Source organism: Gymnoscopelus braueri (genome assembly GCF_963280865.1).
Source record: "Gymnoscopelus braueri genome assembly, chromosome: 8".
Classification (NCBI taxonomy): Eukaryota; Metazoa; Chordata; class Actinopteri; order Myctophiformes; family Myctophidae; genus Gymnoscopelus; species Gymnoscopelus braueri.
In genome coordinates this window covers 7,404,996-7,430,262 of record NC_137609.1, presented here as the reverse complement: position 1 = coordinate 7,430,262, position 25,267 = coordinate 7,404,996, and the positions used below count along the sequence as shown (strand labels likewise).

Below are 25,267 nucleotides of genomic sequence, written 5' to 3'. Positions count from 1 at the left end.
TAGTATCTTTTGTCGCTGCTCATGTGAACTCCGCATAATTTACGCTCAAGCATGAATTGGGCCTTAACCAACCTAAACAACCGAGGCTATCAAAACGCACCCTATAGAGACCGTATTTGCTTTCATGGAAAAATCACACAAAGAGGGGAAAATAAGTCTGCCTTCACAAGTTCTCATACTGCCAAGACATTTAAATAACAAGCTTCCTAAACAGGTCGACGACATGAAATGCACCTCAGTACCTACAGTACAAACAAATAGAAACAAAGAAAATGTCCTATTACATTGATGGGTAAAAAAAAATAACAAAAAAACAACAACAGAATTCTGGGAAAACTGAATTGAAAAGAGAAAAGCAGATAAAATACCAAACAAGTGTATTCTTAAAAAAATACAAAATAAAATGAATGACTTATTCTCAGTCACATCACACTTCATAAACATACATGTATCTTATATTGAAACCTATGCGCGTCCAAACCCTGTGTCTCGCTCGGTCTATCAAATGGTGACTTTTCTCAAGGTCAAAGCTGTGATTTTTTCGGACAACAAATAGGTTTTTCTCTTTTTCGACATTTGGCATCTTTGTTGATGTGATTTCATCATCTTTTTGATAACGGCTGTAGGACAAAACAAAGTTTTACAATAATGTCACAAAATGGACAGGTTGTCATCCTGTCACGTGGCTGGCAGTCTTTTAAAGCGATAGTGTCCCACCCGTACGTACAGATGCTGTATCCATCCCCCTGCCATTTAGACCACTTATAGATCAGGGGTCTTCATAGTTTTCCCGGGGCCAAGGACCCCTTAACTGAGAGAGAGAGATGAAGCAGGGACCCTCACTTTATATTGGATTCATGTTAAATGTGTGTTTTCAGACATTTAACCACTTCGACCCTCAATGCTTTGTAAACTTGACCTTTGGCTCGGGTCTTTTTTTCCCTCTACACCAAACCTCTGCGACCGAAAATAGCCGATCTACAAGCTCACAACGTGTCGCGTGTGGCAGACACGTCGTGGGCTTGTAGATCGACTATTTTTGGCTAATGTTCCCCCCAGAATAAGGATGCGAGGGTTCAAGTGGTTCATGTAAAAATACAAAAATAAAGTCCCTATCACACAAAGATTTGGTGCCCCCCCCCCCCCCCCTGCATTATCTCTGAGGACCCCCTAGGAGTCCCGGACCCCCTGTTGAATGAAGACCCCTGATTTGGACCACTTAGAGTAAAAAGATGGCTTCACAACGGCACTGCGATATTTACATAAGCCATAAAAGCCATGCCACGGTTAGACCCTAAATGGGCTATTTCTTTCTTTAAAGGGACATGCGCACAGTATACACACATACACACACACACACACACAAAGAGAAGATCAAATGTAAGCTGTTTCACGGTAGTTGTTTGCCTACATGAAGCTGTCTTCATCATCATCATCGTCATCCACTGAAATGCTACTTGTGACATTCACTTTTTTCCTCCAAAAATCGTAATCTTAGATTATATTAACAATTTATACATCTTAAGACGGCTGTAAATTAAACCCTATATGCTACCGTACCGGAACCCACCTCTTTTTCAAAATGACATTTGTTTCCTTTCAAAAAATAAATAATCAAATGACCAATAAAGTGTTTTTCCCCCCCCCCCAATATATATGGAATCCAACTACTGTATTTCCACAGTAACTGTATACGTTATATGATTTTTTCCCCACCTTTTCTTACCATAACCCCATTGCATGTAACTTACTAATCCAACCGAGAAAATAAGTGACAAAGGCTGGGCACACACATGTTCACGCACGCGCACATACTCACGCACACTCACACGGACACGCACACGCACACGCACACGCACACATACACGCACACACACACGGGAGATGAAATGCCAGAAACAGTATACTGATCCAAAAACAAAAAAAAGCATAGAGGCACTCTTCGCTTGACATTGCCTCGGTCTGTGACCTTTTGTTTGTTTTGGATTCCGTTCAAAACTCCACCGCCAAGAAACAGCTTCAGATCACCATTACTTGGCTAATACTTTATACGTCCCGATTGAACTCTCTCTCTCTCTCTCTCTCTCTCTCTCTCTCTCTCTCTCTCTCTCTCTCTCTCTCTCTCTCTCTCTCTCTGTCAATAATATATATATATATATATATATATATATATACTCTTCTTTGGCTCTCAGTTGGGAGCCAAGCTTCATCATACAGAATGGCAGTTCAGCTATAGGGGGGGTAATCGTATTTCCAGCGACCTTTCACACAGTTTGTATATCGAGTTGCGTTGCAGCAAGGAGGAGGCGTGTGTTGCTCCTCCGTGGAACGTTTCTCTTCGCCCGGACGAAGTCGAGGAGATGTGGGTCCATTCAACCTCAACGTCTTTTAATGTTTCTTCATCTCAAACTCTCTTTGTCTCCCTGGATCCCTGGTTGCTTTATGCGTTGGCCTCCCCTTTCTAGTATAGAAATATTTAGTCCGTGGAACTATCGGCAGTGAGTAAATATATGACCTAATCTGGCTTTGTGTTGCTTTTTTTTTTACTTCTGTTTTGCACAATGAAAGATTTGCTTTGTTATTATTATTATTATTATCATTATTTTTCCATACATGATACGATGTATAATGCGCAAAATGGAATATGCGCACATATAGGACATGCAAGTTTTCGAGTACACGGCTGAGCGAAAAGCGATGTTTTGTCCCGACATCATCGTTTTCCCTCTCTTTTTTTTAATGTTCTTTCGTAGTTTCCCTCTACGGCCTCGATGTGTTCCGTCTTCATGCGCGAGACTCTTTCTTAGAGTGCGGCTTGTTTCCCAGCAAGGCGTCGATCTCGGTCACAGTTGTAGGAGTCATTTGGGACAGAATCTGCGAAACATTAAAAGAAAAAAGAAGGACAGGCGTTAGTTTAGAAAGTGATTGGTGATTTGTAGGGGTGTGCCGAATTTCACGATACGATACACGATATTGGGCTCACGATATCGATACCATATGATATATGGCACTTTTTTAGGGCTCAGGGGCACCCCTGTAAATAATGTTTTCATCCATGGCACCCTTGAATTGCATTGTTACTTTGTAGCACCTTACATTTATGTCATATTACGGTACGTAAATATTTCCCCCCAAAATACAGTATGTCACGAGGAAAACTTGAAATATCTGTTAACATTATGACAGATTAAAAATAAGTAGTATCCCTATTCTGGAACGTTAGCCAAAAATGGCAGATCCTCCCCTGGTCTAGTTGCCTGCATGGATGGAATAAAGACTCACGGGGCAATTATTTTTCAGGCCCCCCCCCCCCCCCCCGTGAGCACACAAACACAACACCTGTAGACATTTTATGGTACAGGATTTACAGTGTAAAAGGACTCTATAGGAGGCTCTGGTCCATTCATGGTTCTCTGTAACGGTGTGTTCACATTGTCCACCTGTCATGAAGAACAAAGCGCTGCCTAGAGCGCCTTTTCTTCTGAAAATGAAAGACTCTTCATATCCTCCACCGCCCTGTGGTGTAAAGTAACTAAGTACATTTACTCAAGTACTGTACTTAAGTAACATTTTGAGGTACTTTTTACTTTACTGAAGAATTTTCGATTTTCAATACTGTTACTTCTACTCCACTACATCTCAGAGGCAAATATTGTACTTTTACTCCACTACAATTATTTGAAAACTTTAGTTACTAGTTACTATGTAGATAAATTATTATATTATAAAACATACATTAACTCTCTCAGTGCCAAGAGTATTTTCATAAAGTACTCCCCCAGTGCCAGCAATTTGCGTTTTTTTAATTTTTTTAATTTTGTAATTTTTTAAAAACCCATAATACAGTTCTACCAGTAGAGAGCAACAAATCGACACATTGATGACCTCGCTGGCTCACTCGCCCCCTCCCAAACAGGCTCACGTCACATCCGGTCATAACCGGATGTTGACATTTTCGACAGTCGTTGATCGGGCTAAATTACGATGCGATACACGACTACGATGACTGATCGTCACCCAGACCAAAGAGAGTAGACGTGGACCTCTCCGTTCGCTTTTTATACCGTGTGAAAAACCGTGACTTTCCCTATTCTGGCCGAAAATGACCGCGGGAAAAAAATGAGAACCGGAAACGGAATCTGCGTCATGAAACCGGAACCCAATGAGTCTGAAGGAGTCAGGAAGCGAAAGTGATCATGAAAAATAAACAGAATAGCGCGACCACAGTCAAAAGTAAAAACTCGGGATTTCTCGTGCTGGCACGGAGGGTACTCGGGAAAAACTCGGGATATCTCGGGGCGTGGCACTGAGAGAGTTAACCACTTTAGCCCTATTTTATTTATAGGCTATTTGAAAATAGCCGATCTACTGTACAAGCTCACAACGCGCCGCATCGCGTAATTTTAGCACTTTTACTTTTGGTACTTTATGTATATTTTGATGCCAATACTTTTGTACTTTTACTCAATTAATATTTTGAACACAGGCCTTTTACTTCAGAGTGTTTCTACATTGTGGTATTGCTACTTTTACTTAAATATCTGAGTACATCTTCCACCACTAAAGCCTAGGTGGCCAGGCCGCAAAAGACTGATCACCCAGAGTTATGATTATGATGAGGCGAGTTGAGGAAGGACAAAGAGCCCTATCAGAGGATCTAAGGCTGCACACTGGCTCATACATAGGGGACCAGATTATCTCAAATGTAACTAACTGTCTGTCCTCGCAGGGCTTTAAAGGTCACCCGTCAGATGAGAAAGGGAGATCAACCAGGTGCTCGAAGGAGATAACAAATATAGAGTTAAAAGCGTAGATCGGTGCTTCTAGGATCAACGTGAACCATGACTTGAAAAAGAGAAAAAAAAAGATCCGAGCACTCAAAATGAACAGAGGAGAGGGCGTAAAAATAATCTGATTTATTTTGTGGTTCTTGAGCTCAAACTGCTTTAAAATACCGTTTATTATGTTCATGTGTACAGTATTAAAAAGTCAATCAATCAATCAGTCAGTCGATCAATCAAAAATAGTGATTAAATGAGGTCTGCAAATGTATGTATTATAAGCGTAGCGTATAATACTGTATTGTACGCTATACTGTATTCTTCAGCCAGAAGTAAGGTGGTTGATGAGATGAGATGAGATGTAAAACGTTTAATACCTGCAGGGCTCCCAGGTTCTCCACCAGCTGCTCCGTGGTGGAAACCCCCAACAGCACGCTGCTCACTCCCTCACTGCGCAAACACCAGGCTGCACCACCACAGGGTGGATGGAGAGACATGACGGAGAGAGAGAGAGAGAGAGAGAGACACACACACACACACACACACACACACACACACACACACACACACACACACACACACACACACACACACACACACACACACACACACACACACACACACACACACACACACACACAGAAAGATGGAGAGAGAGACAGATGGAGAGACAGACAGAGAAAGATGGGGACAGACAGACAGACAGACAGACAGACAGACAGACAGACAGACAGACAGACAGACAGACAGACGGACAAAGAGAAAGGAGAAAGAAAGAAAGTAAGAAAGAAAGAAAGAAAGAAGTGTACATGCAATATTAGCTGTGTAATAAACTGTCTTTCACTCAAGGGACAAAAAGCAATATCACTGCACAGCACAATCCTCAGTGTTCATTTAAAAGCTGCAATCCGTAAGATTCCTATCATTCAAACCCGGGTCATACTGTACACAGCATGGGAGACCAAATATCTACCGCTCTTCCAAGAGAAGTAATGCTTCAGGCAGTGCTTTTTATTAGCGTTTTAGTAGCGTTTTATTCATTAAAATAAGTTCCAGATTTGTAGCTTTAATTTTAACTCTGAGTGCACAAGTGTAGCCAAACCAAATGACACACTGAGGATTCTAACGTGTGAATGAAGAATAATATTGCGTGCGTGTCTATTCTTTGCCTCGGGGTGTGTTTACCAGGGTTGTTAAGTAACTAAGTACATGTACTCAAGTACTGCTGTACTTAAGTACAAATTTGAGATTTTTTTACTTTACTGGATTATTTTTAATTTTCTGTACTTTTACTTCTACTCCACTACATCTCAGAGGCAAATATTGTACTTTTACTCCACTACTACCATTGAAAACTTTAGTTACTAGTTACTTTGTAGAGTTTGATTATTTTTATAAAACATGCATTAACCACTTTATCCCTATATACTTTGGCTCTTTGAAAATAGCCGATCTACAAGCTCACAACGCGTCGCGTTGTGAGCTTGTCGATCTGCTATTTTTAAAAGATTTTCACACATTTTGAAATAGGACATGCTGCATAATGAATACTTTTACTTTTGGTACTTTTAAGTACATTTTGATGCCAATGCTTTCGTAGTAAGCAAGTATAAGTAAGTTTTGAATTACCAGACTTAACAGAGTATTCCTGCATTGCGGTATTGATACTTTGCTTAAGTAAAACATTTGAGTACTTTTTTCCCCCACCAATGATAAGTAGCCTGCGAGGTTAGTTCAGGCAGTATACACTCGAGAGGTTACATGCATGTTCATGACTATGTGGCTGTATACAGCGTCATGCACATCATACACTGACTGATGTACTGTAGCAATCAGCTGTCAGCATTATTGAAGCTGCGTTCCTTCCGCTTGTACGTTCGTTCTGGTTTGTTGTCACGCGGCTGTTTGCTCCCACCGCCACCCCAGCACCCCAGGTTCTGTTCCCCATGGGGGGTTGTTATTGTATATCTAAATTAACTCTTAAACTGCCAGAGTTTTTTTTTTTTTACTCTCACGGACTGCCAGACTTTTCTAAGCTAGTACTTAGAAAAAAATGTAATTTTTTTGTCCGTTTATTTTTTAACATTGAAGTGAATGGAGCAGCAACTTTTTGGAAAATGTTATCTCCTGGTTCTTTGTGACGAACGGAAAAACGGAAAAAAACCCAAAAATTATAATAATTTTAGATTTTTGTAAAAAATATTTTTTTTGCTAAAAACGTTTCTAAATGTTTTTGGCAGGCAATAGCTAAATTCTCAAAAACGTTTATAAACGTTTTTGGCAGGTAATGGTTAATGGTTAATGATGGTTGTCTGATTGTGCTGAGCAGGGAGAAAAATTTAGAAGAGCCTGAACGCCAAGATAAAAATATTACATCCACACTTGTATTCTCATTCTATAATATTGGTTCAGTCTATTCGTTCTATCGTGTTGGTTCAATCTATTCGTGAGTTATCTGACTGAACTGGTGTTTTGTTTACCTATGGCTAGCTGTGCTGCAGTGCAGCCCAGCCTGTCGGCCAGTAGATGGAGCTCTTTGATCTTAGCCAGCTGCCTGCGTCCCTCCTCGCTGGCCACTCTCTCCTTCAGCCACTGGTATCCCTGCAGACAGACAGAGGATGGAGAGACCAGAATAATGGATAAATGCAACCATAAACGGACCCTTTTTATACACAGGCTCTGCTCTGAAAACCATATAATTGGCTGCCTTCCTTTGCCTGGCAGGATTTCTGCCACTAAAAAGGGATCTTTTGCAGGGAGATTTACTGGAAAGAATCGGTGATACTCTCCCCACTTGATAACATTAACCCATTCAATCCGGGAACGCATCCGTGTCATTTTTAAGATTTCTTTGGCTATTCAAACATAGCAGATATACAAGCTCATAAATCTTGAAAATGTGAGCAAATATTTCAATATATAAATTTTTTAAAGCGAACATTTGTAACTCAATTCTTTGCTTCTGGGATTTGGGGCAAAAACATATCTAAAAATGTTTCCTACAAGCTCATAGCGCGGCACGAGTACCGCGCTATGAGCTTGTAGATCTGCTATTTCTGAAAAGCCAAAGAAATCCTAAAATGACAGAGATGCGTTCCCAGTCTTAATGGATTAAAAAGACATGCACGCTGCCACCCCCGTCCCTCTCCTAAGCTTTTATTCTCCTCCAAAATCCTCTTATGGGTCCATTTGTACACGGTTCATTTAATCATTAACAAAAAAATTGGGGGTTAAAACAAAAGCTTTACACTCAGGATTTCAGTGTGAGGGTTGGACTGACCTTGATGGCGGCCCGGGAGACGTCAGGGACCCCGTCTTGGTACTTGCCCGTTATCAGCCCACATGCCAGGGGAGACCAGGTCATGGCTCCAACACCTGAGACAAGACACATAACAAGGGAAAACATTTTGGTCATTTGGACCAACGACATTGGACCAACGACTCCCCAAAGTAATCATATTTGAACTGGGGACCCCCACCATGACAAGCACTTGGAATTGTAGGCATTACATTTAGTTTGACTCAGTTCCTAAGATAAATATTGTGAAAATAGCCCATCTAGCTGAGCTCTTATATTATTTGACAATTTGGCCAATGTTTGACCAGTTTATAGTATAGTTTGTTGATTACTTTTGATACAGTAATGGTCTTTTCTCATTTATTTTTCTTTATTTTGTTCTCCCTTTTTTTGTATTAAAAGGTCTTAAAAGTCCCACAGGTTGAGAACCACTGCATTAGGCCACAGACCCCCATGTGATAAAATTTTTTATCTCTGGGACCGGGACCCAATTTACACTGTAAAATCGATGTTAATTTAACTCTGAGAGTATACAAATGGACCTGTAAGGATCCATTTGGTTCCTGAGAACTCAACTATCAATCATTTAGGTTGGGACCCCCTGGAACCCACTCAAGGGGCCCTGGGGGGTCCCTGCATGGACCCCCAAGTTGAGAACCACTGCGGGCTCATATCCACAAGCTCATGTGAGCTTGTAGATCAGCTTATCTTCGCCCGAAAGTTCGCCGTTTTTTGACGAAAAAAAAAAACTTGGCATAAAATTTTCAGATGGGGGGTTCGCGGCCAAATACATATCAATTTGGGGGTCCTTGGCACAAAAACAAAGTTTGAGAATTAGTGATTTAGAAGGCATAGTGTGGAATCGGCCTCTGTTCTTCATGGGTTAAATGAACAATGACAACCCAAGGGCTAACGTGTGAAAAAAAACAGACCTACTTTATATCTCTATACATGATCCAACAAGCTCGTTATCGCCTTTAATTAAATCACATTTTAATTCCCCTCGCCATCGCCACCGATATAATATCCCGGCCCTCCCCCGAAGCCCCAAATAAAAATTAGATTTGGATTAAGTGATAGCGTAAAATTTGCCCTTATTTGTTATGCTAAATATATATACAGCCAGTAACCAGTTTATGAGAGGTTCCACATGAACATGGATGTGTCCTACGGGCAGCCTGGTCACATGACCACATGGTTCTATATAAAGCAGGCAGACGGCCAGCAGGGATTCTGACTTTCTTTTCTGTTCATTTTCTTTTTTTTCTTTTTCTTTTTTACACCGTGGCTCCAAAGGGACGAGCCATGGAACAGTTTGTCTGTATTACCTACAGCATGTATGTACAGTAGGCTACATACATTATGTATGTATGTGCTGTATGCATGTATGTACACATTGTACAGTATGTATCACTGCATGCATACATACTGTCCATCAGTGGTGTAAAGTAACTAAGTGCATTTACTCAAGTACTGTACTTAAGTACGATTTTGAGGTATTTTTTACTTTACTGGATGGAGTATTTCCTGTTTTCAATACTTTTAGCTCTACTCCACTACATCTCAGAGGCAAATATTGTACTTTTACTACACTACAATTATTTGAAAACTTTAGTTACTAGTTACTTTGTAGATTTTTGATTATTATTACAAAACATACATTAACCACTTCAGCCCTATATACATTTCGGCCATTTGAATACGATCTATACATAATGATACCTTGTGAAACGGGACATTCTGCATAATGAGTACTTTCTACTTTTGGTACTTTAAGTACATTTTGATACCAATACTTTTGAACTTTTACTCAAGTAAATTTTGAATTCCGGATTTTTACTTGTAACAGAGTATTTCTACATTGCAGTATTGATACTTTTACTTAAGTAAAATATGAGAGTACTTTTTCCACCACAAAGCCCTCAACAACCAGGCTCCCCGCTACCTCTCTAAACTCCTCCCAATGCCAAGCCCCCTCCCGCTCCCTAAGGTCGAGTAATGCCAGCCTCCTGGACATCCCCAAGACAAAGGAACCAACCTGGGCTGACAGGGTCTTCTCAGTGGCCATAAAATGTATTTTGGCGGTGCCTTGATGGCGTCGTAATGGCTGATTTTACACTTGGTTGCACGCTGAAAATAGCAGATCTACAAGCCCACAACGTGTCGCAGTGTGACGCGTTGTGAGCTTGTAGATCTGCTATTTTCAGAGCGCAAGACCCGAGCGCAACCAAACATAAAATGACTTGTCTTTTAGTTCTACTGGATCTCTTCTCCACTAGTCCCTCACTAACAGTTTTAGTCATCGTAGATTAGTTTTTATTCGTATTATTTCGTATTTATTTCGTTTTCGTCAGCGAAAAAAGGTAGTCGACGAACATTTTTCGTCATAGTTTTAGTCGACGAAATCAACACTGTTTAAAACCACACTCAAAAACCCACCTTTTCAGTCTTTTCCGGACTTGCATTCCCTAGCTCAACCCTAGCTCAAGCTCCTTGACTTTCTGTAATATGTTTCGATGTGTTCATCCTGGATGTATTCTTTTTTAATAACAGAAGAGCAGGATTAAAGCTTATCGTGTTCTATAAATGAAGCTGTGGGTTTGTTGTCTTGTCGTGTGGAGTAAACAGCGTGCAAATCAGACGTTTATATCACGGCTCATATAAATTAATCATCTGAGTCATTTTTGGAAAGAAAAGTGACTCATGTATAAACCACAGACTGGAGTCAAATGCACACCGTGCCTACGTGGATAGCCGGGGCGCGAGCTGGAAACAGGCTTGACAGCAGTGTTGATTTTGACAGCAGATTTGGATTTAGTTTTAGTCATAGTCTTTTGAATAAAATTCCATTTAGTTTTTGTCATATTTTAGTCATCTGAAACGTTTTACTGTTAGTCTAGTTTTAGTTGACTAAATATCATAAGATTTTAGTCGACTAAATCTACAGTTGATTTAGTCGACTAAAATGTATTCTGGCGGTGCCTTGATGGCGTCGTAATACCTGATTTTACACTTGGTTGCATGCTATAAAAATATATAAAATAATATAAAATAGCCGATCTACAAGCTCACAACGCGTCGCAGCGCGACGCGTTGTGAGCTTGTAGATCGGCTATTTTCAGAGCACAACACCCGACACCAAACATAAAATGACTTGTCTTAGTTCTACTGGATCTCATTTTAGTCTAGTTTTTATTTGTTGACGAAATTGTCAGTATATTTAGTCTTAGTTTTAGTCATCATAGCTTGGTTTTTATTTCGTTTTTATTTCGTTTTCGTCAGTGAAAAAAGGTAGTCGACGGACATTTTTCGTCATAGTTTTAGTCGACGTAATCAACACTGCTTGACAGTGCACAGTGCCGCAGATCCACAAGCGACACTTTTGCGCTTGTAGATCTGTTGCAATTTTACAATTTGAATCCTGAGAAGTAACAGTTTTGGACATAATGAGGTTTCCACCCGACAGAGACGTTATATATACCATGACCTTATCGTGACTCTATCTTGTTTTGTATCAACGCCGACTCGTTCTTTCTGCTTGGCATAATAATCAATGCTCGGGCCTGTCACTTCCACTACGCACTGACTGTATGAGTCTGGAGCAGATGCCCTGCTTGACTCTTCATGCATGACAGTCGCTGGGGGGGGGGGTGTTTACTGACAGCAGAGAAGCCCCAGTGGTGTAAAGTAACTAAGTAAATATACTCAAGTACTGTACTTAAGTACAATTTTGAGGTATTTTTTACTTTACTGGAGTATTTACAATTTTCAGTACTTTTACTTCTACTCCACTCTACGTCTCAGAGGCAAATATTATACTTTTACTCCACTACAATTATTTGAAAACTTTAGTTACTAGTAACTTTGTAGATTTTGATTATCATTACAAAACATACATTAACCACTTCAGACCTATATACATTTCGGCCATTTGAAAATTTACGATCTACAAGCTCACAATGATTTGTATACATTTTACACATTTGAAACCTGTGAAATGGGACATTCTGCATAATGAGCACTTTTACTTTTGGTACTTAAAGTATATTTTGATGCCAATACTTTAGTACTTTTACTCAAGTAAATGTTTATTTAGTATATATTTTAGTATTGGTACTTTTACTGAAGCAAAAATATTTGAGTACTTTTTCCACCACTGAGAAGCCCCCACTGAGCGATATAGATAGCGATGTGAGGAAAAATACAGTATATTGTTCATGCGAGAGGCCAATAGAGCACCGAAGTATGACGTCATTTACGCATCCACTCACCCCCCCCCCCCATTCTGAATTCCCATAGACATGTTTAATATCGTGTCATATAAGAAAACTGTGTTCCAAAAATAAACAAATGATCCCGGCGGTTTGACTCATATGACGGCGAGAGAAACGCTAACGTTCCCGCTGCCCGAATTAATTACATTTTCGCCAGAAACAGACTGTATCAAATATGAGTGACTGACTATCGTAAACCATACAGAGCCTCCTTCCCTGACAATATCGCCGGGACAGTTTGTTTATTTTTTGGACCACAAAAGATGACCCAATGTTATTTTCCATAGAGAAATGACTTGTGACCCAGGGCCGATGAACGAGTGACGTCAGGACTTATACTCAATTGAGAATGACAATAAAATACAGTATATTGTTCATGAGAGAGGCCAATAGAGAATGACGAGGACAGAGACATGCGGCAGGGAGGGACCACTGTGACCCAGTGGCGTCAATTCAGCAAAGGCTAAAGGTTTGGCAAGGTCACCTGACAGGCATCAATATCAATGGCCAAGCAAACACTCATTTCATAGGTAATAGCAGTGGTTTTCAACCCTTTTCACATCAAGGTCCATTATTCGGCATTTGAGCCACGGAGCCACCATTTGATGAGATTTAGACTCTCAGACCCAGGACTTAGAATATTTTGTTGTCGTTGGATACGATTTTGTCCACAATTCCATGCATGCTGTATTGATGTTGGTACCATAGGAGAGATAACAGGCAAACGTTGATCAAAATAACAATTCTTTAATTAAGTAATGCAGATGTTTAACAATAATTTTACCCTTACGGGTCCATTTGGTTTCATTTCACGCTCTCAAGAGTTAAATTATTCATTTGTAAGGGTTTAAGGGTGATCTATAAGGGTCCATTTGGTTACCAACTCTCCATCATTTAGCTGGGGACCACCTGGAACACCCTCAAGGACCACTGGTTGAAAACCACTGGGTTATAGGATAGATACTGTAGCAAAGGCTACAGTGTAACATGGCAAATGTGCATAAATGCCTTGAGACAACTTAAGCTTTCAAACACAGTCTAGAATGCATCCAGAAATGACGGCTTCTTTTCATTTTTATATCCACCTAAACAACTGTCATGAGAGAACTCTACCTTATTATGTACAATAATGCACATCCCTGACCTGACCCCAACGTACATCTGATCAGAGATATAGAAATAGTGTAACGCCTTGTGAAATCTGTCATTTTGTTCTGATTTGCATTTGATGTTATTTTACGATAATGTTATTTTATAAATGTATTTTAACAAGATAATTTTAGTTTTGACCAGGGAGCCAGGCTATGGCAGTTGCCACATTGATGCCCCTGCTGTGACCACTGTGGTGGAAACATCACAAACAATAATATCATTTCAGAAGGAAGGAAAGTTAAGTTACCATCTGTTTTCTCCGGGGCATAACTATTTACAATTTAGGCATTTAGCAGACGCTCTTAATCTAGAGCGACTCACAGTAAGCAAGGACAACACACGGTAATACATCAAATTTATAGAAATAGTAATCTACTAATAAACTAATACATAAGTAAACCAAGAATCTATCATCAGTCTAACCATAGAATATACCAAACTATCTATATTCTGTACATTGAAACTATACACACATTATAGCATTGGTTCTCAAAGTGGGGTGCGTGGACCCCGAGGGGTCCTTGAGGGAGTTCCAGGGGGTCCCCAGCTAAATGATAGATAGTTCTGAACCAAATTGACCCTTATGGGTCTGTAACTGCTATTTTGAGACCCTAACGGGTCCATTTGGACCCGCTATTTGAATTGAGACCCTAACGGGTCCATTTGGTTCCATTTGTACACTCTCAGAGTTAAATTAACATTGATTTTCAACATAAATTGGGGTTCCAGGGATAGAAATTCCATTAAACGGGGGTCCGTAGCCCTAATGCATGTCAAACTGGGGGGTCCTTGAAATTAAAATGGTTGAAAATCACTGCTAGAGCCGTTAAAAATCTTCTCTTATGGGGGTCCATGGCATATCTTTTCAAATGGGGGTCCGCGGGCTAATAAGTGTCAATTTGGCGGTCCTTGAAATGAAAAGGTTTGAGAACCACTGCAATACAGGATGCCAGGTCAACAATGACCTGGCATAGAGACGTGGATGTGCTTCTGTTACAAACATTCCTCGTTTTTTCACACCTCAGACATAACGGTGTGTCCTTGTAACTGTAGCCACTAGTAATAATAATGCCCTTCAAATACTGTTGTTGCAAGCTATGGCAGGCATGCCTGTGTGTGTGTGTGTGTGTGTGTGTGTGTGTGTGTGTGTGTGTGTGTGTGTGTGTGTGTGTGTGTGTGTGTGTGTGTGTGTGTGTGTGTGTGTGTGTGTGTGTGTGTGTGGGGGTGTGTGTGTGTGTGTGTGTGTGTGTGTGTGTGTGTGTGTGGGCACACGTGCGTGCGTTTGCGTGTGCGTGTGTGCGTGTGTGTGTGTGCGGGCGGGCGCGCAGTGCTTAGTCAAAGGCAACTGAGCATCCCAGAACAGACTGTTCTTCTCAGTCTGAAGGAGACTCAGACGGTGTGCCGAAGCGTTCGTCAATAAAGCCTTGATTGGGAGCTTTTGGAGAGGTCTCAATGTGCAGACTTCTATTTTATATCCTGCTCTAGACCCTGATTATTATCGATCTGATTATTGAATAGACATTTATCCGCTGATAAATATCCAAATCCTCATCTCATTTTCTCTTCCAGTAGAACTAAGGGTTTTTCTGCCTTCTGGGGCGAGGTCTAGATAATGTAATAAACTGTATTATTACATAAATACACAAACACACTAATGGGAGGGGCGGACCACGGCCACGTATAACTCTGACTCAGACTTAACAAACGCCCATATTTTTTTGGCAGGAACACGGCCGCGTCGCTATGACTCAGACATAACCATAAGCAGACCCGATACGCCCATATATAGGCATGTCACATGTGGAGCTCCGGTTGTCCAGAGCGACAGATCAGACCGCTATATGCCCATATATGGTCATGTGGATGTGTGGGACAGAGCGACTTCAAACTCGGCGCGCGCGCATCGGCACGGACTCAATGGAGATCCCTGATGTCCATATATGGGCATAAATTAGTTTTCACATTAAACAGTAGTATTAAATAACATGTCGTATCTGTCGGGTGGAAACCTCATATGCCCCAAAACTGTAACTTTTCAGGATTCAAATTCAACAATAGCAAAAAGTTGCAGATCGTCAAGCTCAAAGCGAGCTTGCAGATCTGCTACTTTTGATGCGTTTGTTTGACCGACGCTGTAGTGTGACGAAAAGTTAGAATATGGAGATAAGAGCTTTCTGCCCGACAGCAATATGACACATTTAATGAACAGAAGGACACAGAAGTAGTAATAAAGTGAACGGCTGACCTATCTTGTGATAGAGCTCTGGCAGCTGCACCTCCACCTTGTCCCTCTGGAAGTAATGGTACTCTGCCTGCTCACACACAGGTGGGATCAGGTTGAACTGCCGGGCCACAGAGTACGCCTCCTAGTGGACACAAACACACACAACACCACTTGTTAAACCACATGAACACAGGGGGTCTTCAACGTTTTTCAGCCCAAGGACCCCTTAGCTGAGAGAGAGAGATGAAGCAGGGACCCCCCCACTACATATTGTATAAAATTGTGTTGCAGACTAAACTTTTGTTTTATAAATTACATTGATAGCTTCATAGACTTGTTTGACAGCACCGTCGTCAGTGTATGCTGGATTCATGTTAATGTACTTTCAGCTCTTTTTTTCCTTCTACACCAAACCTCTTTGCCGAAAACAGTTGATCTATAAGCTCACAACGCCTCGGGTTGCGAAGCGTTGTGTGCTTGTAGATCTGCTATTTTTTTTGGCTAATGTTCCCCTCAGAATAGGGACGCTATAGGGTTGAGGTGGTTAATGTAAAAAAAAAAAAAAAGTTTGATCTACAAGCTAGTAGATCTGCTATTTGTTTTGATCGTTCCCCGCAGAATAGAACAGGGACGCTGCCTGGGGTTCAACAAGTGCTGATGTCTGTAAAAGGGGCCTGCAGGCACCTCCACACGTCTGTGACATTTGGAGAAATCTTAGATCTTCCTTCAGACGACTTTGAGGAGGAAGAGCTTAACCCATTAACACATTGACTGCCAGAGTTTATTCATAATGTACTCACCCCTGTGCCAGCGATTTCCGTGTTTTTTAATTTTTTAATTTTGTAATTTTTCATTCAAATATATTGTCTGACTGCGGTTTTAAACACATACGACAGATCTGCCAGCAGAGAGCAGCAAATAGACACCTTGATCACCTCGCTGACTCGCTCGCCCCCCCCCCCAAACAAAGTCAAACAGTCAAATACGTCATAAACCGGATGTGACGTTTTCGCAGATTGCCGATCGGCCTAAAGTACGATGTGATACACGACGACGATGACTGTTCGTCACCCAGACTAAAGAAAATAGAAGTGGAGCTCTCGGCTCGTTTTTTATACCGTGTGAAAAAATTTGTTTTTCCCTATTCTGGCCGAAAATGACCAGGGAAAAAAAATGAGAACCGGAAACGGAATCTGCGTCATGAAACCGGATCCCGGTGTGTGTGAAGTAAGTGGAACTTGAAACCTATGATGAAAAATAAACAGAATAGCGCGATCACAGATTAAACCACAATTAATCACTAGATCGCATTAATGAGATCTTGGCGGACAAGCGTTCCTGGTCTTAATGGGTCAAGAGTCTGCAAATATCACCTTTGGTGGTATAATTAATGTTAACTTCAGCTTTCCTGTGTCACATTCTGGAGACCAATAGCACTTTATGAATAGTACTGCCCTTTGAATGCATCAGCACTTTCTTTACCAATGTTGTCCGCTCTCTCTCTACGTTTTAATGTTTTTTTTATGCCTTTGCCTTACGGAAGAAAAGAAAAAGAAGTTAAAAACATAGAGATAAGAGGTTTCTAGCCTAACAGTAACCACTGAAGCACTCTGCTGCTGATGCTGCTGTACTCAAACTGCCATCTATGTTTTGGTTGACATGCCGGATATATATATATATATATATATATATATACATACATATGCTGCTTCTGTACATGATGTCTCACCTGTATGTGAGACCATGTTCTATATCTGATACTATTCCACTGCTGCACCGTATGCACACAGTACATATCTGCTGCTATTTTAACCTCACGTATCTACGTTACTATTTATTGTTGATGCTGTCGGGCAGAAACTTCTTACCTCCACACAGTGGTGTGAAGTAACTAAGTACATTTACTCAAGTACTGTACTTAAGTACAATTTTGAGGTATTTTTTTACTTTACAGGAGTATTTCCAGCTTTCAGTACTTTTACTTCTACTCCACTACATCTCAGAGGCAAATATTGTACTTTTACTCCACTACAATTATTTGAAAACTTTAGTTACTAGTTACTACTGCAGATATAAATTATTACATTATAAAACATACATTAACCACTTCAGCCCTATTTTATTCCTAGGCTATTTGAAAATAGCCGATCTCACAACGCGTCGCATCGCAACACGTTGTGAGCTTGTAGATCTGCTATTTTCAAACATTTTAGTACTTTTACTTTTGGTACTTTAAGTACATTTTGATACCAATACCTTTGTACTTTTACTCAAGTAAATTTTTACTTCCAGACTTTTACTTGTAACAGAGTACTTCTACATTGCAGTATTGATACTTTTACTTAAATAAAACATATGAGTACTTTTTCCACCACCGCCTCCATATTTTAAGAATCCCCAGCACTCCCTGAAATGTCCTTTAGGTCCCTCTTCTTTCATTAGGCAGGGGCAGCATGCTAAATAAAAGATACCCAAAGATCATTAAAGTGTGAGTGCTTGGGCCCCCCTTCCTTTTGTCTCTCTCTACACACCAAATCACTTTGCCGAAAATAGCCGACCAACAAGCTCACACCGAAACGCGCACGCTGTGTGAGCTTGTAGATTGGCTATTTTTATACAGACATCATACACCGACTGAATTCGTACACCGACTGAATGCTCACAGCGCGATGTGACGCATTGTGCTTGTAGATCTGCTATTTTCAAAAGATTTTTATCCACAAGTTTCCTAGGGGTTTGTGGGCATCACTTCCTGTCTATTTGATATAGATATCAGGGATCAAATCGACAGGAAGTGATGCCCACAACGCCCTAGGAAACTTGTGGATACATCTACAATCCGCAAACTGGCTGTACCAGGGAACAGGGAACGGAAAAGTTCCATGTTAGGTTTCGCTTTTGGTTTGCATGATGCAGTTAGGTTTCGCTTTCGTTTTGCACGTTGCCAAATCATGTGCGAGAAACAAGCACCGGTGTTGCAAGGAACGTCTACACGCTCTTCTGTCTCTGTCTCCGATGTGCGGGCCAGGCTACTAGACGGTCGGGCCGCGTACTTTTTCCACCACTGATAAAGGTAAAAAAAACCCCCAAAAAATAACGACAACAGCAACAAAAATCAACGATCTTCATCTTTTTTCACTTTGAGCCCCACTGGTGGGCGTAGCGTGAGGCTGTACGGATGGCAGTGTCAAGCGGTTCATAGCACTTTGCTCTGCTGGGGAGTAAAGAGACTCTTAAGGGCCATCCCCCACCAAGATAATGGTAATGATAATGATAACGATAACTAAAACCATAATGATGTGAGCATCCACGCTGTGATGAACCTTAATGTTCTGCTGTAAACAGTGCTTTCCATTTGTGTCGGAGCCCCAAAATGGATTATTTATGACCTGTTGTTGTTGATGTTGTTGCTGCTGAACGTTGTAGAGAGAAATACAAATACAACCAGAAGGGGTATTATAGCCGAATGGTTCTCAAACATTTTCATGTCCTGAAATGAAATGTATTTGGCCACAGACCCCCATCTGAAATATGTTGTGCCCAGGGACCCCCATAAGAGAAGATTTGTGTTAAAAAAGTTCACAATTATAAAAACAAATCTTTTACGGTTTTTCAAAATGTTTGAAAAATAGCAGATCTACAAGCTCACAAGGCGTAGATCTGTATTCTTCGAATAGCCGTAAACTACTTAAAGCTGCACTACAGTATGTAACTTTCCTCTTCTACCCTGGATTTGAACCCGGTTTCCTGGCAAGTGCTGAAATGTTTACCATTGAGCTAATAGAGCCTGCCTGCTTGCTCAGGGGATGAATTGTATCTTGACCTTCAGGTCAAAATTCGTGTCGGATCCTGTGTCTAGGTGAGACATGACCTTTGACACGATCTAAATGTCTCAATAGAAGAGCAGGGAGACTAAATACAACCACCCAATTGTATAAGTTATATTGTATTAACATACTCTACCATAAAAGGATTCTAATCCTATCCCCCCCCTTTTTTACCTTTACTTCCATTGCTTTTAACTCGTTTTTCCTTATAAAGTTATTTTATTTTGTTGTTTTGTAAAGTGACTTTGAGTACTCAGAAAAGCGCTATATAAATTGTATGTATTATACATACAGATTGGACAACATGACATTTTATTCATTAAAAAGAAATTACAGACACTTCAAATAGGTGCTTAAAGGGTTCACCCAAAAAATGACTGAATTACACACCCCATGAAGCCTTGATTTCATGGGGATGTTTTTGTTTTTGTCGCATTCCTAAGCCAATAATTTGATCACAAAGCCAAATTATTGGTTTAGGAATGCGGCAAAAACATCTCCATGCATTCAAGGCTCCATGGGGTGAGTAATCGATAGGGAAAAAAAGTCATTTTGGGGTTGAACTATTCCTTTAAGTGTTTAAACTGTTCCTCATTTTGCTGGACTCTACGACGTTGAGAGAACCACTGAACTAGAGTAGCATACAATATATTGTATAAGACAAGCCTATGGCTCACGGCTCATAGAACTCATTTATACTCCATCCATCAGCTCAGTGTCAACGCTGTGAGACAGTAATGACACGGTGTGAGCCAGCAGGGGGCAGCGGCCAAGTGGCTCACTGCCTGCTTCCACGTTACTGTATGTCCACCAGCCAAAAAGATCTGGCTCACTGGGCTTGTCTTACACACTATAAATTGTTGCTGTCGGGCAGAAACCTCTTATATTTTTATAATCGTAAATTTAGATCACACTACAGCGTCACACAACAGCATCAAGAGTAGCAGTTCCGCAAGCTCGCTTTTTTGAGCTTGTCGATCTGCTACTTTTTGCTGTTTTTTCATTTGAATCCTGAAAAGTAGGCCTAGCAGTTTTGGAGATAATGAGCTTTTTCCACCCGACAGAGACGAAATATGGCTTCACGGAATTCTTCAAAGGCAACGCAGAGTTATGCTTGATTTATACTTTGTCATATACGGTACTTATACTAGATTTATACTTTATAACACTGCCCACAAAAGGTTCGGAAACATAACTTTGGTCGATTATTTCTCCCCTTTAATAGTCACCTTCACAACGAGGTACAGCTTGTAAGGATTGGGCATTCGTGCAATGAGCAACACGGCTAAACGTGTGGGTAGTGCCCCAAAACATTTGCCAAAATCCGCCAATACTTCTGTTGGTAATCGCTCTCGTTTTGAGCGACCTGCCAGCACACATCTGCTGGCAGGGTGTGTGACTGGCACCTGAGCATGGGTCCTGCTACTTTGTTGAGTTTGTGTATACTCCAAGCAGCAACACTGCCCCCTGGAAAGATGCCACGTGTGTCCCTTCAGATTAACTCTTTACCAGCCATTGACGAGATTTCTCGTTTTTCTCTGCATGGCTCAGCCAGCCGTCGACGAGAAAAACGTTTTTTTCTTTTTCTTTTTTGGCTTTTTTAATTTTTCGTTTATCACAAAGGAAGCAGGAGATAACGCGATGCGAAGATTTTTTGCTCCATTCACTTCAATGTTAAAAAATAAACTCACATTTTACCTATTTTTGCAATGTATGTATGGCAGGGAAGGGGGTAGATTGTGTATATACTCTGGCAGTTAAAGAGTTAAGGCCTGTGCAATAGGGCAAGTGGAAGCTGGTGTTCCGTTACGCAGAGTGGCAGCATTATTTTCTGTCAGCCCTGGTACCATTTCCAAACTTAGGACCAAGTTCTGTGAGACTGGTGAAGTCTAATCTCTCAAGAACAGATTCTGCTCTGCGTTTGAATCTGTCGGGGGGGTTCGACATATCGCGTACGCACTGGCCTACAAGTGGGCGTGCCTTCAGATCAGGAAGCAGGCCGCGCTTTACCCAATCAAATGTAGTGGGCGGGATTTACGTGTCCGCCGATCCTTCCCCACTAGAAACAAACCGAAACTCATTTAACAATAGCGTCCTCGGAGCAGACAAAACCACGGAAAGATATTCACATTGTAACTTGCTCTTTCATCATAGAAACAAGTGGGCTTATAACCAAAACGATCCATGTTCTCTGGGAGAAGTGGTGTTAGTGTTCCGTGTAGAAATATCGTTAGTGGGAATGAAAACATAGTCGCACCACCGGAAGTGAAAGGCTGAAGGCAGACCAAAACCCCGGTTTCCTTGCGTACGTGTGCTACGTCGACTTCCTCCCAGAGCCAAGTGAGATAGTAAAAAACAGCAGAGGGTGCTGTTTTTCCTTTTCATTTGGCGATGGGTTCCCAGATTGGGTGAAGTCAAACGAAGACAACAACCCAAGAAGACCGGTTCCTCACCCTTGCTTCACTGAGGAACCATAGTAGCTGGGAGGGAATTCGGCCGAAATCATCAAGATCGTGCACTTGGTGACTACTTTTTGATTCTTGGCATGGTGTTAGGTATGGGCCAATCTGGGCCATCGTCAAATAAAATGGAAAAACAGCGCCCCCAGCGTTTTTCACATTAACATTTGGCTCTGGGGGGGGGGGGGAATTAATTATACCTATGCTCACTGGAAACCGGGGTTTGGACCATGCCCTCAGCCCTCCACTTCCGGTGGTGCAACTATGTTTTCATTCCGACTAGATAACATTTCTTCCACCATGGAACACTATGGGTTCCGTGACACTATTCCGCGACCAAAAAATATGACTCTTTTATGCTGAGGCACACAAACTGATTTAGCTCTGTTCATAAACAATTTACTCAGGAATAATGTTCAATATGAGCGGGTGGCTTAAAAGAGCCATTTTGGCTGTTTTTGTTAGTCCGAGAGAGAGAGAGGGTCCACGGATCCATTTGGTTCCATCTGTACCCTCGCGGAGTTAAATTTAGATTGCGATGTAACGTTACCGTGCGGAGACGCCGGGGAGATCATTCTCACAGACAGACAACCACACCAGTTACCAACGGATATAACTTAACTGACACGGTATTTATAAACATACATGAAATCTTGACGTGTGCTGTGCACTATTTGTGTCAGTCCGGCCGCGGACTATATGTTTCGCCTCGCAGACATAGAAAGTCTGTGGAGACTGAAGCGGCTTTGATTGGCACTTGTAGGCCACTTGTAGGCCAATGTGCACAGTTTCTTAACGACCGTCCCGACAGATTCAGATTGCGAAGCTCTGAATCTGTTCTTGAGAGATTAGGTATGGGCATAAAGTTTTCAAAAAACATCGCAAGCAAGTTGGGATCGCCCCCTAGTGGTTTGTTTGCAATGAATCCAATACTAGATAGGTTAGTATATGGTTGAAACCCCAAATAATTTATAGAAGGCATTTTTATTTTATTCAAATTTTTATCCCACGATTTTGTAACCCCATTTTTTACACCCAGTGCCAATTGTCTATGTAATCCTGGGTACTACCTTCCCTCTGCCAACCTAGGGAGACCAGGGCCGAGCTCATGCCTCCTTCAATGCACGAGAGCCAACTGACTGGACGTAGCGCGTGGAAGGAACACGTTATTCCAACCAGTTCCTTTCCCCTCCATCAGGCGCCCCGGCTGGCCAGGGGGAGGCAGTATAGTGACCAGGAGTACAGCATGTTTTTGTGAGAGTACCTACCCTAGGGAACACGGGGAGAACATGCAAACTCCACACAGAGAGGCCCTTTCACCAACCCCACCTAGGGTATGGGCACTGATGACGCGGAGGAGAGAACACGCCCCCAGCGTCCCCGGCGGGAATCGAACCCAGGACATTCTAGCTGTGAGGCGTATAGAAGGTATTTTCAATGGATTCTGTTACTATTGGGTATGCTAAATAACATACTAAAAATGTAGGAAAATCTAACTCCTGTAAAGACATGCCGGCATATATTCATGTACTGATAGGCACAGAATCGTAAATTATCCCCCCCGCCCCCAGGCAATGCCAGCGCCGAGCATTATTTTCCACCACTAGCCAGGGCCCTTAAGTCCATTTTTATGTTACAATCGTTCACTTTGTGATACAAGAGCCACATTTGGCATGAACAATGCCTAGGAGCTACTTTTGCAGAAAAGCCCGTTAGCCACGCAAAAAAAAACCAATATGGCTGCCATTTTCCAAAATGGCTGCTGGCGAAAGACATTTTATGTGTATTTTGACCAGGATTGTGATTGGATTTTGATTATTTTGGCATCAGAATATAGTTTTTTTTCCCCCCGCCCCCTCGCCCCGTTAGCCACGCCCAAAAAAATCAATATGGCTGCCACTTTCCAAAATGGCTGCTGGGGAAAGACATTTTATGTGTATTTTGACCTGGATTGTGATTGGATTTTGATTATTTTGGTATCAACATATGAGTTTTTATGCTGATACCTAGGCAGCGTTGTCAGTCATGATGGAGGTGCAGACAGAGACATCACAAACAGACTCAGCAAGGCCAGAAACACCTTACAGAGGCTTACCAACGTCTGGAAGTCGGCCCAGTACAGCACCAACACCAAGCTGAGACTATACCAGAGCTGCGTCCTGTCTACCCTGCTTTATGGTTCTGAATGTTGGAGAACGACAGTAAGTAAGTATATGAGTTTTTACCCCCCCCCAGCACGGTGGTGGGTGTGGCCACCACAGTGGTGGGTGTGGTCACCACAGTGGTGGGTGTGGCTGTTGTACTAATTTGGGCGTTGATGTCACCAGGTACGTCCATAAGCTCTTGAGCACTCCATATAAGAATGAGTGGGTTATGTTTGCATCATCAGTTTAGATTCACAGTTCTAGATCTTTTGTTGTCATCCAATATAGGTATATGAGAGTGACATTCTTTAGTTTGGGATCATGGAAGAATAAGATGGGAGACAAATCGAAGAAGAAGGACCACAGACAGGTAATGCGCATAAAACAGTTGTTTAAGCACCGCATACACCATTTTAAATCAATCTACGGGCCGAGTCTCAGCCGCCAGGCGGGACAGAGTCCACCCCTAATCCTCGGTGTCGAGGGGAGTGACGAACTCAGCGAAGAGCAGGAGCAGATCTTAGCAGATGGCCAGACAGAGAGTGAGACTCTGACCGAGGGGCAGCAAAACTTAGCTCGCCAAGCTGCAGCCGGCGAGAGTCCACGAGAGAGGGCAGCTGACATGTTCTCTGCAGTTGGACGGTACCCAGGAGCAGTTGGGCGGTACCCAGGAGCAGTTGGACCCTCTCCAGGTATAGGCGGACACTCCCCGTACTTCAAGAGTGAGTCTCCGGAGAGTATGGAGCAACCGGCCTCACCCCAGCAGACAGCAGCACTGATGAACCAAATGGCCTCGGGAAAGGGGAAACCGGGGCTGTATGAGCTGATGACAGAAAAGCAGACTTTGTCTAAGGAGCTACAGGTCGCTCAGGCGACAGCGGCGCAGATCGACCAGATCGTCTTGAAGAACAGCCAACTGAAAGAGGAGAAACAGGAGATGCAAGCCATGAAGGACACACTGACCGCCGAAATGGACAATTTCACCAAAATGAAAGAGTCGCTCCTATCAAGCCATAAGGACTTGGAAAAAAAATGCAGGGTACTTGTCGGCACCGAGGCCAAGGAAGAGAAAGAGAAGGTCCGCAAGAACATGGATGCCTTGCAGGAC

At 41.9% G+C, this 25,267-nt stretch overlaps 1 protein-coding gene across 2 annotated transcripts in view; it reads right to left on the bottom strand.

Annotated features, from left to right (window-relative positions):
- Nucleotides 1-2,784: 2,784 nt before the first annotated feature.
- Nucleotides 2,785-25,267, bottom strand: part of LOC308089832 (voltage-gated potassium channel subunit beta-2) — a gene marked incomplete at both ends in the record, with an annotated part of 99,233 nt that continues 76,750 nt past the window's right edge. For both annotated transcript variants that reach the window (XM_080434762.1, XM_080434761.1), the window contains 5 exons: nucleotides 2,785-2,874; nucleotides 5,159-5,247; nucleotides 7,262-7,382; nucleotides 8,062-8,156; nucleotides 15,751-15,871. In XM_080434762.1, the coding sequence (XP_080290888.1) occupies nucleotides 2,785-2,874; nucleotides 5,159-5,247; nucleotides 7,262-7,382; nucleotides 8,062-8,156; nucleotides 15,751-15,871 (516 nt within the window). The remainder of the gene's footprint in view (nucleotides 2,875-5,158; nucleotides 5,248-7,261; nucleotides 7,383-8,061; nucleotides 8,157-15,750; nucleotides 15,872-25,267) is intronic.